The sequence below is a fragment of the Hylaeus volcanicus genome, unplaced genomic scaffold, assembly GCF_026283585.1.
Source record: "Hylaeus volcanicus isolate JK05 unplaced genomic scaffold, UHH_iyHylVolc1.0_haploid 12237, whole genome shotgun sequence".
Classification (NCBI taxonomy): domain Eukaryota; kingdom Metazoa; phylum Arthropoda; class Insecta; order Hymenoptera; family Colletidae; genus Hylaeus; species Hylaeus volcanicus.
In genome coordinates this window covers 1,430,653-1,457,248 of record NW_026533172.1, presented here as the reverse complement: position 1 = coordinate 1,457,248, position 26,596 = coordinate 1,430,653, and the positions used below count along the sequence as shown (strand labels likewise).

Here is a 26,596-nt window from a genome sequence, read left to right as displayed (position 1 = left end):
AATGTTTTATAAATGAACTTTTTTACAGAAAAATAAAACGGTTTTAGGATGCTATTTTTCAAAACACGCTCCAGTAGCAATGAAATTATTTTTTACCTACATTGAGTGCACCCTCTAGTTCCTTCAAACAAGAACAACGGAATAAAATTGGTTCGCTTTTTATAAATAGGTTTACTACGAATATCGTGAAAATAGTGGTTTTTTTTTAATAACGCTAATAAATTTTTTTAATTTTTTTGTAATGTTTCATATTAATCTTTAATTTGTTTATGTGCGCTTTAAATAAATGAGATTTTTTTAACAAGTTTACTGCAGAAACCCTTAACAGGAAGTGCGTTAGAATCGAAATCAATTTATTGTGAATGAGTGATTTTCTTCTACATTTGTTCACCATCCTTGTTTAACTTTAATAATTTAGTGGAATCGTGGGAAAATACAATGCGTCCTTTGGAAAAAAGGTGATTCACTCATTATAGCCCTTGCTTTCAACTTTTAGCTCGACTTGTCATTTTCTAAATATAAAAGTCGTACTTATTCACAGTTTTTAACGTTATGCCGACCATAAGCATATGAATGCCCAGATCTTTTTAAATTAACCTTAGACAATTGGATTGTTTGAATTGTTACTATGAAACGGTACAAGAAGTATTTTAAAAAAAATTTATAAGGAATTAAAAAAAAGTATTTATGAATGCCTAATATTTCGTTTTTGTGTTTTCCTTTTTAAAAAAAAAGAAGTTATCTATAGCTCTAGGATACTTTGATATAATTGCTTTGTCCATAGAAAAAATAACCAAATTTTTTTACTCTGTGTAGCTGCACAATTTCAGTCATGAGTTTTGTTGGTCTCCACAGTCACTCAAAGATAAAGTTATCCAAATTTATTTTTAAAAAAGCATAAAAATGCTTTTTAAAATTTGACCTCTTTTTTAAGAATGTTTTTTATTAAAGTTGTTTGCACTAGGGTAACATTGTTTAGTTCATTGAAGAAACCACTAGTCAGCCAACGCATCAAGACATTTAAGATATTGGTATATTTTATTCTCAAAAAAATCAACAGAGGCATAAAGGTTAACAATTGACTTAATGATAAAACGAGTAATTTTCTATACGTCATGCTCAACTTCAACACATGGTACCATGTTTCATCAATTATTGGCATCACAGTCCTTGTACGTAATTGTATAGTATAATACATATCTCTACATTTTTAAAAATGAAAAATTTTTAACCATAACAAAATATTTTACTTTCCACATTTTTCCTTGTAAACAAACACATACTCCATGTTTCTTAAGAAAACTTAAAAGGTGATCAATATAAAAATGTGACGACTCCACTGCGATTAGCCTCATCGGTAGGTTAAATTTGACAAAATAGATACTCTAACGGAACTGTGGTATATTGAATTATGCACTATCTCACTAAACAAGATACCGCCTTTTAAATAGTGTATCTAGACATTTAGATTGACGCATAAGAAAAAATGGTAAAACATGTCTTATGATTTTAATTTTGCATTTTTTTAGACAAAAGATTGCGGTCAAGATGACTATTATAACGTATTAAAGAATTTGAAATTTTCGTTACAGAATTTAAAGAAAAAATAAATAAAAATCATAAAATAGTCAAATTAAATTAGTGCTTTAGTTTTTTTGTTATTTCTGACGAAAGTATTGGGTGCTTGTGAATTTATTTGTATCTTTTAAAGGGGATTAAAGAAAAATATCATAATTCTATTCCAACTATGGAAGCCTTTTATTTTTAAGTTTTAGAACACAATAATTCAATTTGACGTTTCTTCTAGCTGCCATGCTTTGGTTGTTTTAGTTTCAAATTTTAACTCTAAATGTTATTCAATCTAAAACAAAGGGGGAGTGTTTACTTAGACGCAAGGAAGGTTATGTTGGTACGAGTATCACGAATAAGCATTTGAAATCCATTGTTCGTGGTTGTTTAAAACAAATAGAAACGATTTGTTAGTACACATGTGTTTGGCTGTCACCTGAAATAACGATTTTCTGTGACGCTCCAAGTTATTTTATCGCATAGCGAAAGCGTAAACCTTTTCTTTTTTTTCTATAACAATAGAGACGTTATAATTGAAAACAACATTAAAAGTGGAGCGGGTCTTTATTTATACCAAAAATTTACTTTTACAATCATAATCGTTGATAATTTTTTCTTGAAGTGTTTTTTCTCAAACACATATCATTTGGCTTTGTTTAAAATTTCCATGTATTTAACATGGACACGTCCATCCTAGTAACATAATTTTTTTAATTGAACGCAATGATAATATGAAGTTTTTTGTGTATTAATAAACTTAAATCATTTTGTTTTGAAACGATTAAATAAGAAGCAAACAGAATTCTGCTGGTAACTGGTTTAGACAAGAAAAAGACCTTGCGTTTTACTTGATCTTTAATTTGAAAATAATGTATAAAACCCATTGATGAACTTCTAAAAGGTTTTTTATACTGTAACGGTTATAAAAAAACTGTAGCGAATTAAAAAAACACAAATTTGTTTGTATCAAACGTTGAACAAAATCATCATGTGTAAATGAAATATATAAGCTCCATCAACAATCAACTAAAAATAGAATGATTGTGGATAATAAAGCACCATTTAATTAGTTTTTTAGGTACTTGCTAAGGAATAATCTGTCCACTAAAAACCTTGATTTAATTAAAAGGGAAACTTTTATGAAATTTTAAAATATTTAAATTCTTCTTATGGAGGTAATTGATAACAAATTACCCGTTTATGTGTAAACTTTTCACCTGATAATTATCGTTTTCTTTTAGACAATTAAAAAAACTTGCGTTTTACAAAAACTAAAGGAATTTAATGTAAGTTGTTACTTGCATTAATCAATCATTTTTCAAAAACAAAGATTCCTCCTAAACAGTCGGTGGTAAACACTCAAGAGATCCCTCTGGGTGACGCACCCACAGCTTTAAGGCTTTTGGTATATTAGAGTTTCTTTTTAGACTGTGAGCACGTCTATTTTTTGAATTAGGGTTTAGCACCAACGCTAAAACAAATTCAAAATTTTAATGAACAACATTGCGATAAACAATATTGTACATTGGATGATATAACGAATTGGGCACAGCAAGTTAAGGATCATCAAATTCCGACAGATATGTTACGAGATACGCTTCTTACATTATGTAAACGTTTTGATACTGAGGTGACGAGTTTTTTATAAATTGAAAATGTTTTTCAATATAAGAAAACATATGCAGCTAAATGGGACTATACCATTGCGAACCCTGAAATCGCTACTTTGTAATGTTGGAGAGACATTTACAGAAGAAGAAATTAATTCGACATTTATAAAGTATGCTATAAGTACCATATTTTGTTTGACGTATTGTCATTGGCATATAGGGAGCTTCTGGGATTGGAAGAAAATATTTACTATCCACTTCTAATCGAAAAGTAAATTTATCTATTTTTACTAACAAAAAAAAAAAGCTTTGTTTAGGTTGCTTACAACCTGTTAAAATCGTTCAGGCGTGGCATACATCTTTTAGTTGATTTCTTGTTAGTGTCCTCATTAACACGTTGTGACGCTACCTAGCAGGCCGGCAAATGACAAGGCAAAAGTTATAAAAGCTTTTCTCTAGGGAAAGAGATTATGGAAAAATGCAAAAATGCTTGATAATAAGACAGCTGTCGTAGACAAAAAGTGAAATGTTGCTTTAAAATACATTAATAAAACAATTTTCTTAACTGAAATAAAATATGAATACAATAATAGTTATTTATAAGAATCCATATTATGTTAATTTGTTTTTGGTACATGATGCTTAAGTAGCATTTTAATTCTATGGAAAATGGTCTAGCGATTAATAAGCCATAAAAAAGAAATGTATGAAGTCTACTTTATTGTATTTGAAATAACACCGGTAATAAGTGTGTGCTACACAAGTTTTTTCAAAAGCAAGTACAAAATCTCTTCATTACTATCGGTGTGTTGCTTGACTAGTCTTCGCGTATGCACTTGATAATTTTGTATAGTTTGAGTGGTGATAACAACAGTGTCAAGCGACTCATACATTAGTTTAAATGGGTTTTCATTTTTTTTTAGTAACGACATTACAGGTGTTTTTAAGATTAATAATAAAAATACAAAATTTGTTAGGAGATAAATAAAATTTGAAAAAAAAAAATTATTAGTATTGATTTTTTATAGACTATTTTTAATCAAATGATTTCTTGTATGAATTTAAACGGTGAATTCTTTTACAATAACTGTGTAATACAATAAGGCATTTTTTAAAATGTAGAGCACATGAGAAACATTAACATAATAGTTACGCCTAGAGAACATGTGACCTGAAACCTTAGTAGCGAAAAAAACAATTAAGGTTTGTCAGTTCTTCTCACTATTTTGTGCACTTGTTGTTTTTCTGTAATAATTATTTGTTTTCTAGACACATTTTGTATATCAATGAAGAATATAGGAGTAAGGGAGCGGAGTATTATTTATTTTTACAAACAATGTGTACGTAGCTGTCGTATGAAGAGACGGAGAGGAATTGAAGCTTTTTTAGTGTCTCTTCCTTGTCACAACAAAAAGAAAAATTAGAAAATATTTGCTTCTATGACTAAAGATAATTATTATTAAAAAAAATTTATGCCTATTTTCCAAATGCGTTATAAGAAATGGTCAAAAATGTATTTACCACTTTGTTAATAATATCTTTTTCTTGGCATTCGATTCTTGAACTAAGTGTCCCAAACCATGCTTTATATTTCCTTCTAGTGGATTACAAGTGATGCTGTTATAAACGTGATGATCGACTGTGTGAACACGTTAACCGAACAAGAGAACCTTTTTTTTTTGAAATAAAAAAAAAATCTGTATTGAATTTAACAATTTTTTCAAAACGTATACAGCATTTTTAAGCGATTTTTGTTAAAGAAAAAATTCAGTTGATTGCTTTTTGCAAAAAAAATCAAGCCTTCTTCTTTCAACAAAACATCAACATTTTTAAAAATATTTACTAAAATGCAGTAGCGGTTTAAACTGTTTTCAACTATATGCTTGGTTCGCAAAAATGGTTTCTGCAGTGGCACGTCCACACGTTTTTATACCTTAAATGACACATTTTAATTAGGTTGACGGATTTTTTTTTAAGCGTGACGGTTAATTGTTTAAAAAAATTTTAAAGCTTATCAAAAAAACGCGAATTAATTCCTGGGAAATAAACTAAAAAACAATTTATAGAAAGCATTAATACTTTTTTCTATTGCAAAAGTCAACTGATGGTCAAAGGGAAGGTTAAATGTAAGCCTTTGTGTAGATTATTGCAAAATAATTAAAAACGATAAAAGTATCATTATAGATCAGAGTTTTTTGCACCGGACTAAAATTTACGCGTTATCTCTTTTCCAAACAGTCATTATTGATTCAAAGAAAGTGATTGAAAAGTTCAATTAAACTTGTAGTAGAGAAAAGAAGACACCTGGAAATTAATAGAAGAAAAAAGTGGCAAGCTATATGTTTATCCATGCGATAGTGTAAATAATATGGTTAATGTACTGAGTTATCATTATTTTTTTATAGAAAAAGCCCTCTGAAAAAGAATCAATGTGGTATAATTCCGTACTGTAACCATAGTGTTTCTCATTGCTAACGTGCGACAGCTTAGTAATAACGGTGTATTGGAGGGAAATGTAAAATTAAGGAAATGTCATCTTTTACTTTGTCGCAACAGCCTTCCTTACGTAGAAGTGGAAGAAAAAAAAGTAGATGTTCACTAGAACTAGGTAAGACTGGGATTTTTTTTTTGAAAGAAAAAGTTGAGCGATGATGACTGTTTGCTTGATAGATGTGAATCTAATACAGGAGTCACGTCTGTTATCTTTAAATGAATCAAATATTCATAATGCGGAGGAGAAAAACTGTTTAACATCAAATGATGTAAACCTAGAAAAAAACAAGGCGAAAAAAAATAATGTCGCATCATGGAAGCCATCCGCAGTCAGCGATCTAAACTCGGAGGTTAACGAAAACAAGGGAAGCGTTTTTAATGAAAATATGTTGAATGGAGCTTCGAATGAGAAAAGTTTATCTAGCGTCGATCATCAGTATAACGTAGAAACGAAGCTGGATATACGAACGAAACCGAAATGTAAAAGAAAATTAGAATCCTCAGATCCCATTTCAAAAAGTTTTAAAAGCTCCCTTCGAGGTGTTTATTTCCATTTTTTAAAACAAGTAGACTGATAGTTTCCAGATATTATTTATAAATCCTCATGATGTGTCTTTCTGCTCGTTTCCATTGTCTATTTAAAAAAGTCACATCTGACTACAATCAACCTATTATAGCGCAGTGCTGCTTAACAACATTAATTAAATATTGTTATGCTGAACGCATCATCACAGTATACATGTTTCTATTTTTTCATTTGTGTGTAGAGTCTCTTGTAATTATTCAGAAGTCTTGTTCAATTATTATTTTTGTTTTCAGGAATGGAGAGCTGTATTAGGTCACGGTAGTCGAAGACAACAAAAAACCTTTAGTGTGTGTAAGTATGGATTTGATGCAGCAAAACAGTTTGCAGAGCATTTAAGGACGCAATATGAACTCTCTGGATATGTTCACGACACACGTTTTACAGGATGCCATAGAAAATCAAAAGCAGATAAGTGTTCTAAAAGTAAAAAACACTTAGGAATGACATTGGAGTGTAAAAATCCAAAAGTAAAGACGGTACAAAAATCTATTAAAATTGAGCCCTTGACAACTTTTGCTCCAATAAGTTCTATTCCTAACCGTAAGGCTTTAAAAAAATGGATTCGGTCCATCCCAGAGACAAAGGGAGAAAATATTGAAACTCCTCTCAAAACTTCCACTTTACAATGTGATTCAAACCAGTCTAGTTATAATTCTACAGAATTGGATGCAATACGTCAAATAATTGATTCCGGAGTTATTGAACCTGTTAATATTCATGATGTCTTAGTCGACTACTTAAGTTCACCGCCTCTTCGACGATGGGAACCGCCACAAAAAATTTTAATAAGGAACAATGAAAAATGTTTGACGTACGTCGGATCCAATGCATTAGTAAATAGCGGTAGCAGTGAATCTAGTTACGAGAAGACGGTGACGGAAGAGTTGGAAAGTAATGCTCATCCTATGAATTATTCTTTTGCGTCGAATGTTTTAAAAACTTCCAAACAACATCTATTAGACTCGAATGAGTCTTCAATTTCAAAACCATTACAGAGTTCATCAAAGCAATATGAAACTATAAAGCAAAATCAATCTATAACACATTCTTTCAATGAATTGAATGAAACGGTAACACATTTATTATTTTCAACGTGATAAAATTCACCGAAAAATGGTTTACATATTGATGGTTTGTATAATGCCAAATATTTTTTTTTGATAAATGGCTTTAATTTTTTAAAGCTTTTTTAGGTTTTTATTAATTTTTTTAGTTAAAATTTTTTGTAAAATTATCAAAAACATAGTCAATCAGCTACTACAAATGCTCTATGTTCATTTGCTATATTTTCTTCATGTTGAAAGTACTCTTCAAAATTGTAAAGTAGATTTGAAACACCACTTTGGTCTTCAATTTCTTGAGGCAGGCGATTCTTAATGTAACACCGTTTAATAGATTCAATCATAGGATGTATTTGTTCTTTTATACACACATCTACATTTGTTGTCGCCACATACAGTGCTTCATCCTCTTTCTTTATAAATCCAATAGTTCCTCTAGGATATGGAACGCTTAGAGATAAGGACTTCTCATTTATAACATAAGATGTCATAGAATTCAACGACGAAACGCAATGATTTAGTTGTTTTTTAGTAAAGCCTCCAAACATATATTTAGAGGCTGTCTCTGGTAGTGTAGGATTCGGTTTTGTTGAATTATATTTTTCAAAGGTATAATTTGAGCGAAGATCCCATAAGTTATCTAGCAGTCCTTTTTCAGGAGAAACACTAGATGATTGAAAACACTTAAACCGAATGTAAGAGAAGGGGCAGTGTTTTTGTAATGTAGGATCAGGATGTGTAGGTAACATTTTAAAAAATGGCCGACTGCAACATTCTAAACCCAACGCACACGTTGCTGACGCTTCATACAATGACAATGCTTTTTCATTAGAAGAATAATCTGTTAAAAAGATAGATAGGTCGCGAAATGATTCCTGTATGCATTGATTAAGGAATTTAGCTCCCATAAAATTTGAAACTATTTTTTTTGATTCAGCATGATGTACTAGGGTGGCCGATGGTGTGGTTTCAAGCGGCGGAGGTTCATAACCAGATACGATCAGTGTTGTTTTAGGGATTTCTTCCTTAATCCAATCAAGTGTGTATAAACCAATGTCGCAAAAGGAAGATAACCAATCAATACTAATGTGTAAACAGTCTAAGATATCAGCATATTCTAATTGTTTCCGTAATTTATCCTCGTACTGATACCAAAAACTATTTGAAGAATTTCGGTCTTTGTCTAAACATTCATTATAACAGAGTATTTGATTCTCTGTATCTAAAGCGGGTGTTAAATAATCTGTGCAATACGTTACCGTAGATGTGAAGTTATATGGGTCAGTTTGTTGTTGATGCCCGTCACTGTATGCTTGATTTAAAAATTGATTATAAGGATGTGGATTTGCTTTTTGATGTGGGACGATAACCTTAGAAGCAATGGATTTATCATAATTTCCATCATTGAAGTACTGTTCATACAAAACGTCACACTTGGAAGCCTTAGGTGTTTCCTGTAAAAAGTTACCACCAAATGTTCCTGGAGTGTCCACTGTCACGAGTCGAGGATGATATTGTGTACGGGATAATGAGCGTTTTTCGTAAAAAACGCGTGTGTAATTAGTTAAATCTTCGTCATCATTATACCAAGTCTCTTGTTGTTGATTCCAGAAGTGTGAACCAATAAAGTTGGAAAATGTACCGAGTTGCACGAACACGGTGTGTGACATCTGTGATGAGGTGTGCATCAGCCGGTCCCTTCATATAAATTTAGGTTCGGAGCTGCGTTCAGTAATAATTAGCTGATGAAGCATTTTTACAATGAAAAATTGTGTTGTAAAATTATTTTCAAGATATTTTCTTGTCCTGCAAAAACAAGAAACCATATGCTAAGCTAATGACCTGCACTAAATTTTTTTTTCAATGCTTTTGTCAGAACATTGATCATAAAACAGGGAGTGCATATTAATAAGATTGCGTGAACGACGAATTATAATTGCACATGATTGTATGTTATCATTCATCACAATAAAGAAACAATATATAAAAATGATATTTTATCTTAAAGTGTATGAAACATGAATGTAAGAATTCTTTTTTAAAAAAGCCATTAGAAATCAATAAATTATTTTTCAAGAGTTGAAATTGAAAAAGAATTCTTTTGAGTGGGTCAGAAATAGTCTAAGAGGTTGTTGAAGCAACTGTACAGAAATAGAGCCGCGATTGTTCTAGTCTCACATACAATTTATGGTTATTTATATTGTTGAATCATCAAAACACAGTTGTTGAACTTCTTTTCTATTAACTGAGTCAAGACTGTTTCAATGCGATTCCCGCTCAACTATAATGTTCAAATACAAATTCATGAATTAAAAAACTGTCGTTTTGAAGAAAATGGTGTACAAAAACTTGCTAACCCGTTTGTGCGCATAAATCTATTAGACTATACCGCGGCTACATGTACTAAAGAACAAACGATCACGACAACTTATGAATCACAATTTAATTTTTATGTGAAAGCTACAGAAGAAGAGTTGGAACATATAATGACTTACTTTACGGTTTTCCATGCCTATGCATTTTCTAGCGAACCAATAGGGAAGGCAGTTGTCAATTGCGATTACGTCCATAGGCAACCTCAACATTGGTTTTATAGAGAGTGGGTTGCAATTCGTCATGAAAAATATCCAGCATTATGCTGCGTAAGTATAGTATACTAAAACAGTGTAACAAAGAGATTTTTGAAAACCATTGTACATGAAGGGTTATTTAATGATTTCAATGGGAATCTATGCGCCATATAACAAGATTCCCATTGCGGAAATTGGTAATGGTGGACTACAATGTGGGGACGACGACGGCGTACCAGAAGAACCCATGATTTCATTTAAAACATTCTTGTTATCAATTAACGTTTACCGCGGCCAGAATATATTTGAACCAGTTGTCGGATGGGAAAAGGAGGATGTGAAATCCACATTTATTCGAGTAAGCCATAAGTCCGAAAATTCACCCAAGTATTTTTTCTATTGAAAACTGCTTGAGGAAGATCATACTAGAGCAATTAATGTACTAGGTAATTTTTTTTTTTTAAATTAGGCGACATTAGGCAACTTCATAGATTCTACTTCATCGATATCTGGTACGAGTCCAGAATGGAACACAAGCTTCTCATTTGTTGCATTTATTCCAAATCATAATCCATTTTTGAGAATCGAATTAGGAACTGGATCAGCAGGTACCAAAAACATAGAGTCATGCTATACAACTATAGTTTAAATCTTAGCCTCAACTCATCAAATCGTATCCGTTCAAAGCATACATATTGAAAAAGCCTTCTATGAGTCTATACAACCTACGTGGTTCAAATTCTACTATAAACCGAAAGAAACCTGTAGGGTACCTGCGATGGGAATCCTTGTTAATATCTTGCATGTCTGTGCATGATGCGTTTTGTTTGCACCAAAAAAAGTTAGCATAGGGAATCCGAGTTCCTGGGTATCCCAAGCATCGCCTTTTAGCTCATCATTGAACGCGACGGCATATGCAGGTCGCGTACTCATTTCTGTGTCTTCTCAAAAAATTGAAGAAATTCCAATTTTGTGTAATGTTTGTGTGAGAAAAAGTATTCGAAAAATAATTGTGTACTGTTTAAAATAAAACGTAGGTTCAAGACCATGTGATTCGGTAATAGGACCTCTCCCAATTGAGTACATTGTTTTTTTTGAGATCTATGCCATTTCTCCTTTGCTCGAAACCTTCACGCAAGTATCGGTGCAACTTTGTGTTGGAATTTATTCTCAAACATCGAGTTTAATTGATTATCGAGATGGAATCTATATAAGAAACCCATCAACAGGATCGTTTACAACAATGCATTTACTCTTACCTCGTAAGTAAATTTGGGTGTTAATATAAAAAACCTTAACTGCTAATGTTGTTATGTTTAGCCATTGATAAAACTTTTGTGTTCTTTATATATATTCTTACCTTGGCTAGTGGAAAAACTTTATGGATACCAGAAAATCTCACTCGGTAAATATGTTTTTCACTATCATGTTATAGAATGCTACCCTAAATTCATTCATTTATTGCTTAGCATCGCCTTTGCTCGTCTTTCCCTGGCCGAGTTTATTGGTAGATTAATTGTATATTAAAGGTTAAGAAGAAAATGTAAGCTTTTTATGACTTTATGACACTAAGGGTTTTACAACAGCCCTCGATGGATTACTTTACAAAGTGTAGCTGATATGGTGAATACGTTTACATGTAAGAACGTTTACCTGAAGTAATGACAATTTATTAAAAAATGGATCAGTGTTAATTTCTTTGCAAATTGGATTAGCAAGCAATTTACCAAAAGAACGTCCGTTTCGGGAAGAAATGTCGCATGAACGGTAATTTAGTTTTGTATAAATTTTTTTATTACTAATTATTAAAAAATAATAAACGAAAACATTTAGATTTCTGTTACGCGTCATGATTTATGAAGCAATAAATATTCCTTGTATTGTGGACGAAGAGTTACCGAGTGTTTATATTAAAATCCATGTTGGAGAATCTTATGTGAAAACACAGTGTATTGAGCAGACTATTTGGCCCGTGTGGTATGAGGCGTTTGAAATGAAACTATTTTTACCAGTAAATTTAAGTCTAGCACCAGATATACGAGTAAGCTTTGTTTATTAACAAAGTATTTAGAACCTTGCGAAACAATTTTGAATAGATTGAAGTATTTTCCGCGACACCTAGGCATACTAAAGTAAGAGGCGAATAGAATATATAATGCATCAGCCATAATGATGTATCATGAAAACAAAAATGTGACGTAGTTGGGATCTTTTACTCAACAAATCTTGGGACTTCCCAAGGTTTGGACCGATCCACCCGTGTGGTGCGACATTATAAACGAATTTCCGACAAGCAATTCGTGGAAGGTAAGCAGAAATATACTTATACTTTCGATTCAAGTACCATTACTTGTTAATTTATTCATATAAAGGGTAAAGTTCTATGTTCGTTCGAACTTATTGAAGAAAAGGAAGAAGATTTAAAAGCTTATCCGTTTTATGACGATATACGCGTAATTTCGTAATAACTGCGTAGATGAAAAATCTTTTGTTAAGCCCTCAGTTTATTCCACTAATGTACATTTTTGCGTCGTTGGTATTAGACTATTTGAAAGAGTTAACCTTCCAGAAATTCTTGTATGAAGGATTGTTTTTTGAGCTGCTTCTCATTTAGTGCATTGCTGGTTGGTTTAGGTCGCGTATGGTCGCGACCTATTGAATTCCAGTCAATTCTTATGGTGCCAAAATCTTGGTCCACCTGTGATGGGGGAAAACGGAAATTGGACATATATGAAATCTATAACATTGAATGTAGCACTTCCAAAACGACAGTTCCATTTGAGTTTTCTAGAGGTTTTTTTTTTTTAACGCGAGAAGCTGTTAAAATATAAAGTGTTCTGTATGTTAGGTTAGCGTCTATTCTTCTGGTTATGTATCTAAGAACAATGATTCTCCCTTGGGAAAGGCGTATATCTTGTTGTCACCCTTTTTTCCATGGCTAGAAGACGAAGAAAAAAAATATGTAGGCATACGAAGTAATTGGATATAATGTGTCTCATACATTTTAAAGACGTCACAATTCTTTAAATTGAAAACATTGGACGATACAGTAACAGATGCAAATTTAAATAATATTTCCGAAGTTTTACAAAAATCAAGCAAAGCGGATACGCAACAATTGGTATGACTATTGAAATCTATCAATTTAAACTGCATTTTTTTAAATTGACAAAAGTTTTTTTTGCATGTTTTGTATGCGTAGGAAAAAGATGCTCAGAATTTAACCATTCCACGGCTTGATTTAGACTACGCAAATGTAAGAATGTATCTCACTGATGACTATGTGCTATGGCGAGAAGATGAGCAAGGGAACACCTTATATACGAAGGAACAAGCAAATCAGAACACGCGAATCACACAAGACACAGCAGGTAAATGGGCGGTAGCATGCGTTACCTTTTTTTAAATGCACCGGATTTTATGAACGATTGTAAATATTTGAATTGACGTAGAACAATCGTTTAATTTAAACCCCAACATTGATGACGGGTTATCACGATTTGACTTATATATCCCTGAAGAAAATACCAATAATATTGACAAAGAAGTCATTTGCTGTGAATTAGAAACAGAGCTTGAAGCCAATCAGCTTCCATTCAATACAGTTCCAATTTTCAAAGTAGGTTTGATTAGTTCATAAAAATTGAAATGAAAATCACAAAAATTTTAAAATAATGAATAGAGTTCCACAAAAGGAGCGCCTGTCATTATTGGATATTTAAAGTATATATGTTACGTTGAAACGCTTGATGACATTTCATTCGAAAAAGAAGAGCAATTTCAAAACAAAATGGAATTGATACAAAATGTTTACAAAAATGCTCATAATTTAGTCGTTCGTGTTTATATTTTATCAATTGCTGGTCTGATGCTTTCTTCTGGAGGTCTTAAATCTATGGTCTATCCATGGTAAGTTTGCAAAATTTAAGGGTTATGTTTTGGAAATAAATTCAAAACAAAACAAGAAACTTCTTTTTAGAATTAGTATTTGCCATGAATACTAGTTGTTAAGCTTACTAAAAGTCGCAAATTCTCTCGAAATGATAAACTTGGTAGAAACTAGAAGCTTGCTAAAAATCATAGATTTGCTAGTAATTCTAGATTTGTTAAAAATAATAGTATGATCACATATTCTTTCCTCTTGTTATTTTATTGTATTTAAAATACGAAGTTACTGTTGATTCTTTTTAAAGGATAAAAAATGGTTTATCAAGTAGTAATGATATTTTACCGCATAACATTCAAGACAAAGAAAATTCTCGCTTACAAGCCTATTTTATTGAATATAACCAGTGCTATGTTCTTAATTCAAACCTTCCAAACCATGCACTACTGGAAGTTATATTTATGCTGAATATCGGTGGACGAGATCTCTCTATCGGTAGCACGGTAATAAGTAATATATTTTCTTTTTCATGACGGAAAAAAAATGTACTGTTATTGTTTTTTTACAATAGTTCATTGACATAGAAAATAGGTGGTTCCATCGAACGTATCATGAACTACTTAAGTCCGGTGCTCTTCCGGTTGAAGTTCGGTAAGATTTCAAACATGGGTTTTCTCTATGTTACATCAAGTGTAAAGAACACTAAAGTTAAGTAATGAAATCCAAAGTCAAGGGAGTATACGTGTTCTTGTGGAAATTATAACATATGAAACATTACTGACCAAAGCGCCTATTACAATGGCCAAAGTGACGCCTGCCGAATATGAAATAAGAGTACTAGTTGTGCACATTTGGGAGAAAAACGAATAAGCATTCTTCAATAAAATGATTACCTTTGCTTAGGTTGTGATTTGGAATGTTCGTGGAGCACCCCTGGAAGATAACGGGTTGGTGTCATTATTTGTAAGATGTGTTTATGAGTCTGAGGACAATTCTCGAATTACTCAAGTCTGCAAAATTTATTTACTATATTATTTGAATACAAAATTTTTTATTAGGATACAGATACACATTATAATAGCCGTGATGGATGTGCGACTTTCAATTGGAGATTTGTTTGGAATTCCCGAATTCCAACAAATAATAACTATATTACAATTCAGCTGTGTAGTAGTTTTCTGTTTCCTAGACCGTGCAACGTCTTAGGAATTAGTCGCATCGATTTAGCATATTATTTTTTGATGATACGAAAAAAGTACACTGCCTTGTACGAAATAAAAAAAAAGTGGTACCCATGTTATCACCCAGCACACGAGGGACAGGTATTTTTTTATTGGTATGGTGATCGAAATAAATTAGAACAAATTAACTTCTAGGCTCAAGGATACGTTCTTCTTGAAATATCAATTTTGCCAAAGAAAGAAGCAGAATTCGCACCAGTAGGTAAAGGTCGAAATAATCCGAATCGGAATCCTTATCTGGAAGAAGTTCTTGAAAATAGAACATATATAGATTGGAAAAATGTTCAGGAACAAATCACAACATTCACAACATTTGCTTCCAAAACAGCACGTAAGGGTTGCTATATAACGGTAAGTTGGCTCTTTCAGGTATGCTTTAATCTCTGCCTTTTTTTTCATTGTAGATGGCAGTCTTTATTGGAGGAATAATTTTTATTATACTTCTTTTGTTTAGATGATTTAGTCACTATGTAGCAATGTTAGCGAATGAATTGAAAATTGTTTAATAAATTATTTGAGGCCATTAAAATTTAAATTACTGAAGCCAACTATATGTTATTTACACAATTAAAAAAAAAAATTCAGCCTGTTACAAAACAAATACTGTAATAAGGTCATTCCTTAGTCGATACTACTTTTCACAAAAGCATGGGAAAAGCCGAGAATGGCTATAAAAAAATCTTAGTCACAGATACACCAAAATCATTGTAAAGTAATCAGTCAAAAAATATCTTGGTCCAATGTCAAAATTAACGAAAATTGAAAGTGTTGACGAAGCTTTGCCTCAAAAGAAATTGTCAGTAAAACGTCGTATAAACCCGAATCACAAACCAGGAAGAAAAGTTAAAGTTTTAAATAAAAATGGTTATATTGTTTCGGAAGTCACAGATTTAGGTAAATTACAGAAATTTCGAACGGATATCCCTGCTGGGTGGTGTAAAAAGTATTGGTGGGATTGGCAATTCCCAGATTTTAGTTATATATTTAAAAGTCACAAAGTAATATATGGGGAAACCCATCGTAAGTTAATAGATTCAGCCAATATGTCTTTAAGCGTGACACTCGCTGACGAATCACGTTTGATCTGGAAACGGAACGAACACGAGAAGGGTAAAAAAGTGTTTGTTTTAGTACAATCGACCAAAAGAATCCAATCAATTTGTTTTATTTTTTTTTAGATGACAACACACCTCCGTCGGTTTGCATATCACCAAAATATCAAATTTTGAAAGACGTTATTCATTACTCTCCCAACCTACATTGCCGGTCACTGGATATATTGACAAAGCACAATAAGCAATTCTACGACGCCGTACAAGAAAACAGCGCATCTTGTTCTTTAAGACAGGGTGCTCTAAGCTCATTGTCGAACGATAATAAGAGTCTACCTTCTCTGTTGCCCTGTGAAAAGCATCGTTTGTTTGATGTGACGTTATTCGAAGAATTTCTTATGCAACAAAAAATTCGGAGTAAATTTCGCAAAAAATTGCTAAAGCAAAAAAAAACAGATACCAATGAAATTTTAAAATTTGCGGAAAATAGTGATGAAACGGAGAGTCACAATAGGATTATTTCTGCTAATATTGACATCGACGATAGTTCATAAAAGTGTTATTTAAAAGATGAGAATCTGCGAAAATCAAGATAACTTGTTTACAATGAAGGCAGCGCTTGCAACGCCAGCGACAATACTGCCGGCAGGCATGCTTCAACCATATCACTATTATGAAGGATTTGTAAAAGTGTTTTTCTATCGAATGAAATAACGTCCCCCTGCAACGGATCGTTTCTCTTGGGTCACCATAACACTTTCTTCACTTTCTTTCAATTTATATTTATTCTTGATAGATAACCTATTTAATTTCTCTAGTTCTCTTATTTGATCAGGTGTTGGTGTTGGATATAACTCGTGAAAAGGTTTGGCTTCTATTGGTGTACCATGTTGCTGATGCAACTGAAGCAAATGGGGCAATTTATTACTTGTTGATTTCAATATGGGTGTGGTGTCGTTTGATGTTTCACACCATTGTTTTAAAAGCTAAAGATAAATGTGACAGCACTAATTTTGTTCAGAAGGAGTTACCTGGGCTAATACAGGACGCTTGGGTTTTTCTGAAATTTCTTGCTTTAAATAAGCTATATCTTTAAGATTAAATTTTTTTTTGTTATTGTAACTTTTTCGCCTGAAAAAAAATCATGATCCCTTAAAAATGACTGATGTTATTATTGCGAAAAAATCGCAAAGATAAAAAACAATAAAAACGCTTATTTACAAGTTAGGTGTGTTTGAATGGACCGTCACAGATGATGCAAAACCATATAAATCAATGTCCTCGTTACTTTTATTTTTATAAAGGGCGGGCGGTAAGGCAACAGAATTTATGATTTCATCCTTCTCAAATTGTTGAGTTTGTTGAGGGATAGAACAAGCAGAAGAGTTTTTAAAAAATTCATGATTATTCGCATCTTCCTGTTTCTCATAACATTCTAAAAAATCCCAAAAATACCTTTCTTGCTTCACTTTAATATACCGACATAACAATTCTTGAACGCATGGTGACCAATTCGAAAAACGATTTTCTTGTTGATTCAAAAGTGATTGTTTAATATAAGAGTCACCAAATAAAAGAAACTTATCTTCTTTTTCTAAAGAGTCAAGCCAATCTTTTTTCCATCGAAAACGTTTTATATTTGTAAAATAATCCGAAGAATTATGAATTTTTTTTTCTTTTTTTAAAAAAGGATCCATTGTTTTCTTCTGTTGTTCCAATGTAAGATATAATATATTAAGCAAGATTCCTCAAGTATGCTTGAAATCCCAAACAAATTCTCACTGCTGTTTTAGAGCATACTGGGTGTTTAACATGCTCAAGGCGTTACTAGAATAGAATAATTTTTTTTGATTGATGGTTCAAGATTTTTTTTTTTTTAAGTGCGTGTAATTTATCCTAGTTACAGAAAAAATTCTCTTAATTTTAGTCGAAAAGGTAAGACAGAAAGGTAAAGAGAGAGAACTCAGTGATTTTATTTATCACAAAAAATTGTAGTAGGCTTGATCCACTTTTTGTTGTAGAAGAAATGTTAAAAAGTTGACAAATGCTATGAAAGTAGAAAGAACATTGCAACATTAGTTTTGTTATTTATGTGTTACGTTTTAATCAACTTTTGAAAAAAAAAGTAAAAAATAACATTTTTTTCTCTAGTAGCGTTATACAATATTACAGGTCATAGCGCTTTATTATTGGTACCAAGATTTTTGTTTATCATAAATAGTCAAGGTATAAGAAACCACATTTAAACGCACAAGTTGCAGACCATTGTTAAAACAAAAACAATAGATTAAAAATGTTTAATGTTATTAATTAAGATCACCCTATTGTAAACTAACTTGAGTTGCGTTATAAATGGTAATGAGGAGCAAAAAAAAAATTTTCATTTTGATGTATTTCACGTAAAGCCGTCATCTTATTTTTCATATAAACCCTAGGAAATTTGTTAATTAATCAAGTCTTTTTTTGAAAAACAAAATTGTTACATTGAGTACCGTTGGGAGAAGTCATAAAAGGAATCGTTACAACGGTATTTCGTTATTGGTACACTAGTGCAATACTCAGGAGTGAAAATTGTGTGTAAAAAAGCCTTCGCTATTATCACTCGATTCAGTCGACGCAACAAGAAATATTAACCATTAGCTGCGGTGAATTTTTTTTTTGTTTTCTCAAAAGCGTTAAGTGGATAACTTTGTAGTTTTTTAAAACAAGAAATAATAATGAATTTGTTTTTTTTTTTGGTGAACTTTTATGTTGTTTTTACCTATTGACTTGACATTTCATAAATAAAAGTTATGAAGCTTCAGGTAGTTTAAAGTATGGCAAGGAAGAATAATTGACTTTACTAGGAGACAACAGGGTGTTTTGTGTGTTTTGAAAGAATAAAATGATGGTAGATGAAATTGAATGAAAATACTAGTTTTCTATGATAAGATTTGTTACTCTAGGCATTAAATCAAAATTTTGGGCTAAATCTTCTAATCGTTTCATATGTGTAATAATAAGAGTGGTTGAAACCATTCGAATGATTTTTTTTTTTTCTCTTTTTTTTTTTTAAAAGTTAAAGGAAGAAATAGCGAAAATGTTGGGAACAAAAAGAAACAAGGAGAGAATGCATTTAGAAAAAAAAATATACTAAAGAAGTTTCTTTCAACACACAAAAGTTTTGAGGATTTTTTTTATAAAGATCATATGTTGATTTGTATGATTAAATGAAAATAGAATGTTACGGTAACGTGGGTTTTTAAAAAGATAAACTAATGAAAAAGAATCCAAAAATGCATGTGCAGCATTGTCAAACACGAAATGACTTGAAAACCGTAATTAAGGACAACGTAAAACAGTGTTTTGTGTATTTACCTTCAAAGGAAATAAATGTATTGATTTTGCGTCTAGTTGAGTTTCTTCGCTTTTACATAATTTGACGAACAGCTGAATACAACATCTGTTTTTGGAAAGGTCACAGGGTCCAAGTGACTAAACTTGAACGATAGTTTTAATTAAATTATGAACGTAGTTTACTTTACGTAAACTTTATTGAATTTTATTGCAGTTTCACACAAAGTATTGATTTTCGATGGCGTAAGTGACTTCATGCTGAATATATTTTGGAGTTTTCTCGCCGAAGGCAATGCGCACTCGGTTTACCGGTACATTGGACCTAAAAGTGATACATTTACTGGGATGGTATTGAAACTTCCGAAAGATACAACTCTTAAGAATCAAACTCGACTTCTTAGACAATATCGTTTTGTTAAAAAAGTTGTTATAGGTTCTTCGATGTTTCCCGTTGAAGCATTTCAATGTGAAGATGCAGTTTTTCTTGAAAAGAGAAACAGAACATGTAACATTTCAGTTGATCCTTTTGTTACGAAACCAAAAGAAACCGTGAAAGTAAGACTTTTTTTTTTGAAAGAAAGTGTTAAGGGATAATAGGCAACAGCCTCTCTTAATGCAGTTTCATTTGTGTATGTAAAAAAAATTATCTTCTTAATATCTTATTAGATTCCTACAAGTGACCCTGACATAATTAATTTACCCAAGTATTACCCTTACACAAGTGAAATCTATCTGTTTGGTTTTATTACAACGTTGAATCTTGAGAATTTCCAACATGAAAGGATGAAGCTACCCATTGAAGGATTAGGAATTCAAACCATCTTAACATCTTTTAGTTTACCCCAGGGGAATCGTTATTCCCTGTTTAATAATGTGATAACAATTCTTAGGGATATCTTTTTTATTTATAAAAAAGTATTCTTCATGATAAATCAACAGGATAATACAGAAAAATGTTAGGAACTTTTTTGTTTTAAAATAATGGTTGACTTTATAATATATTGCTTTTTAGATCCACCACAAAAAAACAGTATCAATATGTCGAAAACTATAGGCTTAGTACACAAAATGCATATCCCCTATCAAAAGTTACAATTGCTGGATGAGTTTCATATGCTTAATGTTGAAATGGAATCATTAAATCATAACTTATCCATGTGAGTCTTTAATCAAAGCACTGCTTGAAATCTTTAGCTTTTCTTTTAGTTTCCCCTCTTTTGTTCGTCCTACCAATCAACCTACTCCACCTACCTCATTTTACGATTTACCTCTTAACGTTGCTTTATCTAAAGGTTTAACAATGCTTAAAGAGAAATCATCTTTATTGGGTATGAACCATTGTCCATGTCGTAGCGTCGTGAAACACGAGCCTCCTCATTCAAGTTCCGAGGCGTTTTCTTATAGTACGCTTTTATCGTAATGAAAAACCCATGTTTTATGCGTGTGAAACGTGGTTTATTTTTTAAAATTATTTTCTTGTTGTTGTTTTAGAGAAAGGATGTCGTGAATTGTTGTCTTCTTTTGTTAAAACTGGTAGTCCACATGGTGGTCGTCGTGAGCGAAAAAAAGGATTAAAAAAGAAGTATCGCATATCTCATTTAGGAAAAAGTCAATCTTATGCTTTATTAGAAAGAGATCTTATCACTCCTCCAATGGCAATGCATGATTTATTAGGTTTTCCTTCGTGCGGAGTCACAGTAGACTCAAGCGATATGAATTTGTTGAGTAAACCAAAATGGGTTTATTTTACGTGTGAAATGAAACCCAAAACAGGTCTGCCGATGCAAGTCGTGATGAGTGAAAGTGATGATACTTTTCCCAGTTTATCTTCAACTCGTTTTACTTTACAACAAGATCTAAAATTGTTGCAAAAAGAAATATCCAATCCAAGTTTTTATAATCCTTGTCATTTTTTTAGTCATCTTAGCAACGAAAAAGTTGTTTTTGAACAGTTTTGTTTATTACAAAAAAAACCTCAAAACAATTGTCACCTATTTATTAATGGAACGCGCATTGTTTGGTGTGATGATCAACATGAGAAACAGCTCGAAATGGAAACAAATAAGAGCCATTCCAATGTGAATCTTTTTCGTGTAGCACCTTATCCGTCACCTTCTACCTTTCAGAAATGCTACTCGGAACAAAATTCTTCATTAAAACATTTTTCTTGTCCCATTCATAATCTATTACACCCATTAACCAATTCTCATCGTTTTCATAATTATATTTATTTAGGAACAGATACAACAATTCATCAAGAGACTTTGCTACCTATTTTCAAATTATTTGCTACAATAGTTCACAAAGAACGGAATTTGCTTTATAGACTTTTATATATTCATTCTTTTTGTGAAGGGCAACAAGAAGTTGCAGATCTTCTTCTGAACTATTTGATTCAAAAAAACTGGTTAAGCGTGCGTCGAAAAACACCATCATCCACGGATGACTCCAAACGCTTTATGTTAGAAGATTTGAATCATTTGTGTGTTCAACCTTTACAATCACAAAAACCTTTTGATCCATTTTCGAAAGGTACAACTGTAAGTTATGAACTAGAAAGAATAACGGCATTATGACTGCAATATTTTTTTTTTAATTTTTGCCTATTGATGTGAATAGAGTAACACTTTCAATATATCGAATATTGATCATAATTTCATGTCAGATGAAAAAGCGTCAGCGGTAAAATAAATTATAAAAATATTATTTTAGACAGTATCTTTTAAAACTATTCTTTTTAGGCTTTATACGATTTTCGTCCTTTTATTCAAACAATAACAAAAAAAGTTTGGAGCCAGCGAGCATGTAAACAACATGGAACGACTCAAAATGTCATGGATTCGGAAATGCAAATAGCTCAACAACTACAAAAAGTACATTTTATTGGTACGTTATGATAACTTTAATAATAAAAAAAGACATTTTTTTAATATCTTCCTAGTTGGTCAAAACTTATTAAAAGAACATGAGCAAGTTCAAGATGTATGTGCAAATAATAAGATTGATACCTTGAAAAAAGTAAAAATTGCATTTTTTTTCAAAAACCGAAACTTCCCAAAAATGTGTGTGATAACAGAAAAGTGTTTATTGGATCTATCGATATCTTGTAGGACGTACTTTTTTAGATTGTAGCCTCATGCTCAATCTTGCTCTTTCGATTGGAGGTAAAATACTTACGTATTACTGTCATAAAAAACATTCGTAGCTTTTTCGTAGAACCCGTAGAAACTGATCTTTGTCGTTTTAAAAAACTTTGCGAGTTCTCTTTACATAATGTTTTGAACACTCGTAGTGAAATCCAAACGAATGGCTTTAATAATGCTTCTATTCAATCTTGCATACAGAATTTAAAAATTTTTCAGCCAACTTTGGACATTAAACTCAATTCAAAAAATCAACGCGTTATTTCGTCTCAAAAAAAGAGATCAACGACAACAGAAAAGTATCGATGGACTGATGTCGTATCTCTCATTCATCCATTATTAAAGAAAAATGAGTTGTTTCAAAAATCTGAAAATACTCTTGTTTGTGAATCGAATTCATCATTTGTTGACCGAAAATCTCTTATGCTTAGTGTGTATTATCGAGTCAGTTTAGTTGACTTGGATTTAAAGCTGGCTTCTAAAATTCCACGGTACGATGTATTCATACAATGGAGTGTCTTTGCTTGGAGCCATTTTTTGTTTGATTTAATAGATGGGCAAAACAATTCCGCGATATTTTACATGTTCATAAAGTTAAAGAGAAATGTGAACACCCCTTATCACATAAATGCCCGGAACATAATTTAATCTTTTCATAAATTTCTACTTTTTTGATACATTCATTCATATAATTTTTTTTAACAAAATTTCATCAAAAATAATTAAAAGAAAAAAAAAAAGATAACAATAAAAAGAAAAGACTACGAGGATTGGTTCATAGAGCTCACTTGTTCATTTCTCATCATGTTCTTACTACAGAATGTTTGACATCTGTGACTAGCGAAGAATTACGCCAACGTACAATGATTGATTGTGAAGCTCAAATTTTTGAAAAGAAACAGTTTGATACAACCGAAAGGAAGACCCAGGCTTTCTATTCAACTCCTATTGTCGTTTCCGGAAAGCTTTATGGAGGATATGTGTTTTGTCCCAAGGAAATTCTATGTCAAATTCTTCTTCTTCAAGTAGTCAATTCATGTCATGTATTTTTTTTTTTATTGTTTAATATGGGTTACATTAATGTTTTTCAGACAACGTTTTACGCGTCTTTAGGTTTTCTAGTACTTTTTGTTTTTTCCTTTTTAGGTTACCCTTCAAGTCCGAAAATATTATTTGATCCATACTCTTTTCAAGGGTTTTTTTTAAACTCAGCTCACCGTTGCTATACTCTTCTTTTTTTTTTTGTCATAATTTTAACGTACAAATCAATGCATTACTATTTTGAAAAAAAATGTGTCAATTCTTCACTTTGTCGTGTTTGTTTTTTTAGTTCTTTTTTTCTTGCGTATATCATTGAGAGGACTAACAAATGCTTGGATTTCGTTGTTACTTTTCATTTCATACACTGCACGGCTTGTTTCATGATTTGTGGACTATCTTCTCTATCCTGTATCCCATTTTACTATGTCCAGTTATCAATGGATGTTCATATCTTTTCTTATGTTTTTTTTTCAGACTGGTTTTGGTGTGTCATTTTATGTTCTATTGTCATAATGACAGTTATATCTGAAAGGGTTTGTATGAGAACGGAATTACAGGAAATAGTTCTTGAGAAGCGCGATAACTATATTCGACCTGAAGCTGCAATAAAACATCTTCATACGCCCTCGGGTTTAGAATTGACTACTTTCTCAAAGTAACCGTACCCTTTTTATTTAGATGTTGCCTTGACGTGACTTTTAGGTAAAAGATTCTATGCGTGATTTTCTTCTTCTTTTGAACCACACATTCGGAAAGTCGATTTTTTTCTTGGGAGTGTGCACAATTTCTTCATTTTTAAATCAGCACTGGAATTCATTAATAAAAAAAAAATTCATTTTTCAAGATTAAGGAAACGCGAAAACGAACGCATCCCTTAGTATCTCTTCAAACAACCTTATCGTTTTCGCTTTATAGACAACCTTATTCCTTACATAATTTTTAAAAAATTTTTTGATGCTCAAGCTTTTTTAATCGTTTACGTGTAATGATTGTTAGTCACTAGTTTTTTTTTTTCGGTTATATACTACACCATTTTGGTCATGGTTTACCCATTTTCAAATGTGTTTATTGCAATTCATTATGTTGTTTTTGCTCGTTAAGAAAAATGCCGAAAATATCACTGCCTTAGTTTTTTTTCTTAGTTTTTTTTAGAAAAATATTGTTATTTTATTTTTTTGCAAAATAGGATGCTTTCAAATTGTGTAGAATCCTCGCGAAACACAACTGTCAAGGGTCGAAACAATTTTTAAACAACATGACGCTGAGTGGAAACACTTTTTAACTTTTATCTAGGTTTATGCATCACTTGAAAAACCTTAAAGCTATTTTCCGTTTTCCCTTCTGCTAAAACGGAATTTCTATTGTGTCTTTAAGAATCCATTTAAAAGATGTTCCCTTTATTTTTCTGACAATTTATCATAAAAAAATAAGAAATATGTAAACAGCGTGACCACATGTAAGTTTCTTAGCGACAGAGGTTTCCAGAAGGACATTTTAAATTCTTTTAATGCTCACTAAAAAAGGTCTTGTAAAACGAAAAAATTATCATTAAACGTTCTTTTCAGTAATACAATACACCATGACGCCAAACTTAAATTACGAAGAATGTTTTACTCATACCAATGAATCACTCCCTTTTTCAATAGGTCCTTGACTCGTTTATATAAAAGGACACATTCTTCTCATCTAGAGTAAAAGTTTTTTTATGTAAACCTCTGTAACATGTCGCACATTTTTTTGACTTTATCAATCTTCTTGAAACTTTATATCCAAGAATAACATGGAAAAAGACAAATCGGTTGCGTTATTGCCTAGAGATCCGTCCTTAAATTATTTGAGTTTATTTTAATTTGAAGCTGAATCCAGGCGTTTGCTGGGTCTTTTTTTTAAAAAACGATTTTTCTTATCGTGATTATTTCCGCTGAGATTCTACAAATTAACGTTCGATAATTGACGGTCTTCCTATTTGGCTGACACTCCCGTATTGAAATTAAACTAGGTTTCGACATTTTCAAAAGTATGCTTTTATCTTTAAAAGTTCAAGAGGCAAATTAAGTTCCGCGACGTATCACTTTAAAAACCTTTATTGGTACTCTACTCTCTTATGAGTATTATCAACAAGTGTCTTAACTTGAAGACTGATGACATTGGTTTTGGAAGACAAAATTTCACCACTTTCTCTTAAAAAGAAAGGTTTTCTTATGACTTTTATTGAGAAGCATTATCTTGAAGCATTAACAATAGGTATTCTTCTACATCTTTTTGAAAATTAAAAAGAAATTAAATTCTTTTCTAGTCATATTGGTAACTGTACAAGTGACTGGGTTTTTTATGAACAAAAAAATTATTTAGTAAAACACTTACAAGCTACTACATGTTGTATTGGTTTAAAGTGTAACAAGTTGCTTTCCATAGGATTGAGAGGTACGGGAACAATAAAGTGACTATCAATTTATAGTGGTGCATAATTTTGGGATTGGAAAAAAAAACATCTTCGCGTATTCTTGCCTAAAAAAAAATGAAATCTGAATGTTTGATTTTTTAAGGAGACGCGTCTTAGAGTAAGATTGTCAATTATATGGATTATCGGACTTCAATTCTGAAACGTTGTACAATTAACACACAACCTAGAAAACATGCTACTTGTACAATTTCCAAACGCAAATTTGTTTTTTTATTACTTTAAAGTACAACGAAAACCCTATTTATACATTGCACAACAATTCTAACAAGATGACCGGTAACTCGTTAGCATAGCTTCACATGGGTAGGGACGAAAAAAAAAAGAGCAAACATGTCAACGAATTGTTGCTAGTTCTATTAACGCACAATACGCATATGCTCATGGTTCACTTAAACGAACACTGCGAAACATCCATCAACGGTATGCATGTTGTTCTACATGCTTGGTTCACTCGAAACATTGTCGTAGACGAGTTATCACTCGAAAAATTTTCTTGTCCCATATTTCCGTTCTTGGAAACAATTGCTTGAAAATAACATCTTTT

At 31.8% G+C, this 26,596-nt stretch overlaps 3 protein-coding genes and 2 long non-coding RNA genes across 10 annotated transcripts; 2 read left to right on the top strand and 3 right to left on the bottom strand.

Moving 5' to 3' along the window:
* Positions 1 to 31: 31 nt before the first annotated feature.
* On the bottom strand, positions 32 to 2,570 carry LOC128883615 (uncharacterized). Its single transcript, XR_008459073.1, has 3 exons — positions 2,144 to 2,570; positions 1,251 to 2,079; positions 32 to 1,202 (listed from the first exon to the last, which is right to left on the bottom strand). It is a non-coding gene; the product is annotated as an uncharacterized LOC128883615 (long non-coding RNA).
* A 7,013-nt stretch (positions 2,571 to 9,583) lies between these two features.
* LOC128883599 (uncharacterized) lies at positions 9,584 to 15,560 on the top strand. Of its 4 annotated transcripts, none has more exons than XM_054136119.1 (28): positions 9,584 to 9,961; positions 10,023 to 10,247; positions 10,359 to 10,497; positions 10,546 to 10,653; positions 10,732 to 10,809; positions 10,927 to 11,151; positions 11,210 to 11,294; positions 11,359 to 11,396; positions 11,463 to 11,528; positions 11,578 to 11,656; positions 11,723 to 11,930; positions 11,986 to 12,021; positions 12,092 to 12,196; positions 12,262 to 12,342; positions 12,386 to 12,466; positions 12,524 to 12,682; positions 12,738 to 12,851; positions 12,900 to 13,010; positions 13,092 to 13,260; positions 13,342 to 13,508; positions 13,572 to 13,798; positions 14,083 to 14,278; positions 14,347 to 14,426; positions 14,474 to 14,609; positions 14,679 to 14,783; positions 14,834 to 15,097; positions 15,152 to 15,367; positions 15,421 to 15,560. In XM_054136119.1, the coding sequence occupies exons 1-28, from the start codon at positions 9,584 to 9,586 to the stop codon at positions 15,472 to 15,474; spliced, it is 3,930 nt and encodes a 1,309-aa protein (XP_053992094.1). In that variant the 3' UTR covers positions 15,475 to 15,560. The 4 variants fall into 4 exon arrangements, 3 of the variants coding, with proteins under 3 accessions (XP_053992094.1, XP_053992093.1, XP_053992095.1); XM_054136118.1 differs by having other exon boundaries at positions 10,732 to 10,863; XR_008459062.1 differs by lacking the exons at positions 14,679 to 14,783; positions 14,834 to 15,097; positions 15,152 to 15,367; positions 15,421 to 15,560 and having other exon boundaries at positions 10,732 to 10,863; positions 14,083 to 14,285; positions 14,474 to 14,531.
* Positions 15,561 to 16,766: 1,206 nt separating this feature from the next.
* LOC128883611 (uncharacterized) lies at positions 16,767 to 17,765 on the bottom strand. The gene is made up of 3 exons (XM_054136156.1): positions 17,290 to 17,765; positions 17,100 to 17,199; positions 16,767 to 17,054 (listed from the first exon to the last, which is right to left on the bottom strand). Exons 1-3 carry the CDS (start codon positions 17,763 to 17,765, stop codon positions 16,767 to 16,769), a joined length of 864 nt encoding a protein of 287 aa, XP_053992131.1.
* A 1,799-nt stretch (positions 17,766 to 19,564) lies between these two features.
* On the top strand, positions 19,565 to 24,204 carry LOC128883604 (uncharacterized). Of its 3 annotated transcripts, none has more exons than XM_054136141.1 (14): positions 19,565 to 19,959; positions 20,071 to 20,359; positions 20,417 to 20,561; positions 20,611 to 20,807; positions 20,896 to 21,944; positions 22,024 to 22,086; positions 22,146 to 22,290; positions 22,346 to 22,422; positions 22,481 to 22,568; positions 22,621 to 23,038; positions 23,101 to 23,572; positions 23,639 to 23,805; positions 23,878 to 23,996; positions 24,063 to 24,204. In XM_054136141.1, the coding sequence occupies exons 1-11, from the start codon at positions 19,660 to 19,662 to the stop codon at positions 23,204 to 23,206; spliced, it is 2,877 nt and encodes a 958-aa protein (XP_053992116.1). In that variant the 5' UTR covers positions 19,565 to 19,659; the 3' UTR covers positions 23,207 to 23,572; positions 23,639 to 23,805; positions 23,878 to 23,996; positions 24,063 to 24,204. The 3 variants fall into 3 exon arrangements, with proteins under 3 accessions (XP_053992116.1, XP_053992118.1, XP_053992117.1); XM_054136143.1 differs by having other exon boundaries at positions 23,878 to 24,013; positions 24,063 to 24,182; XM_054136142.1 differs by having other exon boundaries at positions 23,878 to 24,018; positions 24,063 to 24,181.
* On the bottom strand, positions 24,077 to 26,351 carry LOC128883616 (uncharacterized). Its single transcript, XR_008459074.1, has 3 exons — positions 26,270 to 26,351; positions 24,254 to 26,215; positions 24,077 to 24,202 (listed from the first exon to the last, which is right to left on the bottom strand). It is a non-coding gene; the product is annotated as an uncharacterized LOC128883616 (long non-coding RNA).
* Positions 26,352 to 26,596: the final 245 nt, after the last annotated feature.